This window comes from Etheostoma cragini, chromosome 13 (genome assembly GCF_013103735.1).
Source record: "Etheostoma cragini isolate CJK2018 chromosome 13, CSU_Ecrag_1.0, whole genome shotgun sequence".
Classification (NCBI taxonomy): Eukaryota; Metazoa; Chordata; class Actinopteri; order Perciformes; family Percidae; genus Etheostoma; species Etheostoma cragini.
Window position 1 is genome coordinate 10,185,126 of NC_048419.1, and position 6,655 is coordinate 10,191,780.

The following is a 6,655-nucleotide window of genomic DNA, read 5'->3' on the forward strand; positions in this document are numbered from 1 at the left end:
GTGTGTGTGAATGCCTTTGGGAAAAAACAGCCTGTATGTCCAGCTGACACACCAGCTGAAGGGCAACTACCATTACACTATACACACAATCTTACAGGTCAATCAGCTGCCTACACATCAGTTTGTATAGTAATGCAGCAGCCAAGTACCACATCCTTATCTTTACTCCCTTCTCTCGACATCAATGCTAGCTTGTCTTTGAGTGCTGTTGATCTTTGCACTTTAAAAAAAAATTCCAGCTGTCAGTGATGCAGCACAAGGAAACTGTCCAAAAAAAAGCAGAAACTTACACATGTGAGCCCAATTCAGACATACAGACCAGATTAACTTTCTTCCAAATCTTATTACATCTCTGGCACAGTGTGAAGGATTTTCTCAGAAAATGTAATGATTTGTCTAAAGGGAGGTCCCCCGGAGCATGGGTGGCTAAATGAGGTGATGACTGGTAACTGATGTGGAAGATTTAATGGCCATTTAAGGAACTTACAGTTAAAGTATACAATGCATTGTAGTGACTGCACCCTTTTCACGTTTTATTTTTTGAGCCAACTCGGCCAGTGGCTTAATTTTAGTATACTGCCCTGAGGTTTGAGACACTAAAAATTATAAAATCCTTTTCATAGGTAGTGGTTATTGAATGTTCTGCAGGTTCAGGCTGTCCTGTGCCAATCTGCGCTAACGTACAGTATTGGCTTGTTATTCTGCAGGACTTAAAACACTGATGTTTGCAGATAACCTTCGTCCACTGCTTTCTGCTAATGCAGCAATCTGCCTGGTGCTGATTATCCTGTTATCCAGCAGTAGAGTACACACACACACCCACACACCCACACTCACACACACACACACACACACACACACACACACACACACACACTCGATACTTGCAATGTCTTGAATTTTTTTAACAACATAATCTGCACAACAAACAAAGTATAGACAGAAAATCTGCAGTTCAGTACTTGAGGAAAGTTTTGCTATCTGAGGAATGTCCATAAATGTCTACAAATACTTCCTGTTGATGTGAGCAAAGCTGCAGTCGTCACGTGTAAATAGGCCACATGGCGCAAGATGGACCTATGCACGGCGGCTGCGACATGAAAGGAAGACCCCCCCCACCATGAACAGCTTGTTTGTTCTTGTGTTTTTAATCCCCACTGTCACATTATTTACACAAATTAGGAAAGAAATTACATATTTCTGATTAATTTTCAGGGTGCCAGCTGTACATGCAATGAGGTAAAGCATGTTTACGTTTGAGGTCAACTTCATAGCAATAAACATGGCCCTTTTGGACTTAAGGAGTTGATGTGGAGCATCCTGATGCATCATTTCTTTACTTTATGTTAAATTTAGCAATGAATTTAACTTTTTATGTATATATCGTGTAGAGACAAGCAGAAAACCAGTTGAAAGTGCTTATGTGGGGCTTTCACACTGTGTCTCATGAATTCTTAAAGCTTGGAATTATTAATATTTTCAGTGATTTACAGGCATACGTACATAGACTTTCAATGAAAAATGATTTGGGATTAAATCGATTCATAGGCAAATACACTTTATAGTTTTATTACTTATGTTTCTTATGTTTGCAGCTGTATTTGTGCCTTTAAATAGTGAAACAATATGTTTAGAACCTTAAACTGTGTCATTTCTATGGTATTTTGGATTCCTGGCAGCTTTATACTTTGTCAAAGAAAAGATAAGACCGGCTTTTAGCCAAGTATGTGCTGAAAAAAGGAGTACGTACACCTGGGGTATAGACAGTTTAAAAGATGTAAAACAAAGACAAAAAAATAATGAATAGAATGGCGGGATAAATGAACCAAATGAACTCCTGAGGGTGCAGGCTACCGCTAAAGCAAGCCTCAGATACAGTTTAGTATCGTGTGTCTGTATAAGGATAGGGAATAGACAGTGCTCACTGGTCTGCAAACAGCATAAAGAAGAGCCTGTTTCCAGTTAATTGCAAATTCTGATTATACAGAGATGTTGTATGTATGTTGACTATGCAGAGATTAAATCACAACATCTGTAAATAATAAAATTCAAACCATCTGGTAGGTCTGAATGATCAGAAGTATTTGAGAGAAAGGGGATTATTGTAGCAGGGCACTTTTACCTTGAAACCCCTGTCCAGTCTGTGGGCTTGTGTCACTACACAGAGATGTGGATACCAGGATGACTTGGTAACATTTAGTTAATGTTATTATGATGTAGTAATTATGACGAGAGAAGAAGCAGACCTTGAATAGTGAAACAGACAGTGTAAGCTGCTTTCTATCCTGTAATAGCATTTTAAATCAGCATCCAGAGCCACAGATTCTCACACTGACACTCAATATGAGCTAGTTTTGTGTTTCCCATATTATCAAAACAAATATTTGCATATAAATGAGGAGTGCAGATCGAAGATTTCTATCTCATTGAGCTGTATGCGTCAAATGATTCCTTGTGGTGCAGAGAAACATCAATATCAGCCCTTTGGTCAGACCCACTGCTGTCAAACCCCCAGTTAAGGCAGATACATTCAGCACACAAGGATCAGAGAGGGACCGAATGTAAAATAACGTACACCACCCGCATCTAACTTCTGGAAGACCAAAGTTGCAGAAGAGCTTAATTCTGTTACATTTCCCAACACAATGAAAGTCAGTATAGCGTTTGCTCACAAATGCTCCGAGCACTGACGGCCGGACATGTTTGCCATTTTGCACAAGTCACCTGGCTGACTCTCCCTTTTTTCTCTGTGTCCTGGTGTCCGTCTTGCTGCTGACACAAAAAAACACACAGGCATGCTCTTGCAGGTGGAGTAGAAATAATCCTACTGCGGCACGCTGCTCTATTTCAAGTCTTTTCCCTGCTAACATGTGTTCCACTGTTACACCTCTTCCCTTTTCACAAGCTGTCTCTTCAATTGCCTCATTGAAAGACATTTAATTTTTCACATCCCAAGAAAAAAATAAACTTTTCAGATCACTACTGTTTTATTGCTGTGACAACTGGCCATGGAAAGCGAGTGTGTGCATGTTTGAGGCCTGATTAAATGCTACACTCCGGAGTCTCATTTGACATAACAACAGACAGAACAAAGACCAACTGCTTTTTAAAATGCACAGGAATTGTACAATGTTACATCACCGGAATGAAAGGCTATTGTCACATAGCTGCCATTTACCCTAGTTCTTCTAACCCACCTGGGGCCACCTCCAATCTATGCATGTCCCTCCAGTTGCCTTGGGTGGTCCTCCTGTGCTTGGAAATGTGTAATTGGCTCCTCCACACAGGGAGCATGCACATCCACTGCATTGTGGCGTAAATACCAGGGAGCCCCATGATGTGCAGGCTTTCCTCGCTCATTTGAAAGAGCTGACAGTGCAGCCCAAAGCCCCAGTCCTCCTCAGCAGTGCTCATGCTGGATCGACACCAGAAGATAACAGTACAGCACACCAGTGTCTCAGAGGGCATAAAAAGCAGATGCACTGCTCTCTAGATCCTCAAGATCCAGGATACATCTCTCTCTTACTGCATCATTGCACTAAGGAGGCTCAATGGGAAGTCCCCCCAGTTTTTATAGGATGCCATATATGCACATATGGTTAAGCAATAATGTGCGTGTGCGCATGCACAAACGCACGCACGCACACACACACACACACACACACACACACTGATATCCATGTTAGTGCTGTTTCATTTCAGTTTAGCAACAAAGATGAGTGTGAAACAACTTTATCTTCTGACCACCCCTCCTGTTTTATTCTTTTATGAGTAGTGCGCTCATGTGTGCATGCTATCTAGAGCGCAACTCTACCATCCTACGGTGTTATTTGTCCCTGCAGCTGAATGATAACATGTGCAAACACACATACAGTCATGCATGAACATACCCATGCACACACAGACACAGAGATAGGTCCAACAACTCGCCTTAAATTCTTTATTTCTGTTACTCTGAAATGGTTTTAGGGTACAGGGCGAACATGAACAAAGCAGCATCCACTCAACAGCCAAATTATATCAAGCCAAGACTTCAATCAATCAATTTTAAATTGTCAGAATCATACCCAGATATTTCTTGAATCATTTGTTCCTCACTAACTGACATTGCCTGTCTCCCTTTCACACCCTCCTTTTCCTGCCCTTTCCTTCTCCTTCTGTCTCTCTGCAGGATCCTGCTGACAGTGGTGGTGATTTTCCGTATCCTGATAGTAGGCATAGTGGGGGAGAAGGTGTACGAGGATGAGCAAATCATGTTCATCTGTAACACCATGCAGCCCGGCTGCAACCAGGCTTGTTATGATAAGGCCTTCCCCATCTCGCACATCCGCTACTGGGTCTTTCAGATCATCTTGGTGTGCACGCCCAGCCTGTGCTTCATCACGTATTCCGTTCACCAGTCTGCCAAAGCACGTGACCGAAGCTACTCTCTCCTGCATCCTTACATGGATCACCATGGTCACGGTCACCACGGCCGCCATCATGACCATCACGCTCGCAAGCTACACTCTCGCAACATTAATGGCATCCTGGTGCACCCTGACAGCAGTAAGGAGGATCATGACTGCCTGGAGGTCAAAGAGATCCCCAACGGACCCCGAGGCTTCCCTCAACACAAGAGTGCCAAAGTGCGACGACAGGAAGGCATCTCCCGTTTCTACGTCATCCAGGTGGTTTTCCGCAACGCGCTGGAGATCGGCTTCTTGGCCGGCCAGTACTTCCTGTACGGCTTTAATGTGCCAGGGATGTTTGAGTGTGATCGCTACCCATGCGTAAAGGAGGTGGAGTGTTACGTGTCTCGTCCCACAGAAAAGACCGTGTTTCTGGTCTTTATGTTTGCAGTAAGCGGCATATGTGTGCTGCTCAATCTGGCTGAGCTAAACCACCTCGGCTGGAGGAAGATAAAGACGGCCATGCAAGGGGTGCAGGCCCGAAGGAAGTCCATCTGTGAAGTGCGCAAGAAGGATGTTTCCCACCTGTCCCAGGCCCCAAACCTGGGCAGGACCCAGTCTAGTGAGTCAGCCTACGTCTGACAGAGGTTTCTCTGCCTGGGGGCTCAAGGACCTCTTACATTTTGGAGCTTTTCCCTGGCCCAAGACCCCGATTATTAGGGCACAAAACTCACATATGCATTATTATTCAGGAGCACAGACGGACTCAAAGAGACTGTGTAGTCACGAGGAAGCATCAGTTCACAAAGTCTTTGACACTTTGGGAGCGAAGACTCACCTTCTTAAAAAGACAACTGTTTTGCTTTAACAAAGCTTACACCTAAAGCTTAGACGATGGAGAGTTTTGCTCTGCCTAGGTGACACTAGGTGCCTTCAAAGAACAGATTTAACTGAGCAATTACTAACAATATTAAAATCTTGTAAAGATAGTCTGAGGTTGAATTATCTGAAGTTCTTTATTATTCGCCTTTGCTGTAGGTCAGAAATAATCCCCTCATTTTTCAATTATATGTGCATATGCAAGAGCTTAAGCGTGTGCATGCATACGCATGTGTGGGAAAAAAAGTTAATGTCTGACACAAGTCAGAAAATTGAATGCTAAGCTAATTTGAGCTACTTAGGGAAAGATAATGTTATTTCGCATTTTCCATGATAGTCGAGTAAAGTCACTCGGCGGACAAACAAGCACCTTTTTAAACACGTTCTGCAAAACGTACACAGATCCAAACACAAAAAAACAACTGCATTAATATCAGCAGACACTGGAACACAACATTTCTTGTCAGTGTACCAGGCTTTTTTCTAAAAAAAACTGTCACTATTCTTCATATTCTTTGTTTCATTAGGTGCCAATCAGATGGCAGACTAACATTGCCTGGGAGTTTTTGTCGAAAATGAGACACATGGTGCACTGCAGATGAGTTAGATTTACTTTCCAACACTGTGTCACGCACCACAATGCTCCCAATGCCTGCAAGGCATGCTGTTTACTCTCAGAACCCACTGAAAACAGTCAGGGAAAGTGTGCCAGTGTTTCCACTTTGGCTCTTGAAGTGTGATTGCTGTCTAAGGGGCTGAATGGAGTTATTTAAAGATTTTTTTCAGTTAAACAGGAAAACGTATTGTAGTCACAAATATTTTAACGTGTAACCTCAAGCTTTTTTTCACAAGCAGATTTGGTGCCATATTTCGAAGTTACTGTACATAGTTGAATTGTAATAATTACACTTAGCCTTTTCCCTGTGCGGTGTAGATGGGCTTCACTTGAATGGGGAAACAGGGGTTCGGGTGGTAATGAAGATTAATCATAGATTGCCAGCTTCAACAATATGTATTATTAATGTGCCCTTTGTTAAGCCTTCGCCCTCTGATGGAGAATATGTGTTCCGAAAAGTGTCCCCCCCCCCCCCTTCCCTCCCTCCCCTCCCTTATGGACTTTGAAAAGGCATGTTACTGAAGCATTGATAGAATGGATAGATTATGACATGTAACTTAAAAAGAGACTGTTTTATTTATTTGCATCCTGCTCCTGTGAAATGTAATACTCAGCATGCATGAAGATGAAAAATATAAAGAGACATTAACATAGAATCCCATTGAGGGAATATTGAAAGTGAATAACTGAAAGGCTCCAGAACTGCAGCAATAATAATATAATATAGTATGTGAAAAAATATGTGAATAAATTATTATGCAAACAGAGA

The 6,655-nt window shown here is 42.4% G+C and overlaps 1 protein-coding gene across 2 annotated transcripts in view; it reads left to right on the top strand.

Annotated features, from left to right (window-relative positions):
- Positions 1 to 6,655, top strand: part of LOC117955694 (gap junction delta-2 protein-like) — a 19,091-nt gene extending 12,436 nt beyond the window's left edge. For both annotated transcript variants that reach the window (XM_034890340.1, XM_034890341.1), the window contains one exon: positions 4,172 to 6,655. In XM_034890340.1, coding sequence (XP_034746231.1) covers positions 4,172 to 5,033 — 862 coding nt within the window. In that variant the 3' untranslated portion in view covers positions 5,034 to 6,655. The remainder of the gene's footprint in view (positions 1 to 4,171) is intronic.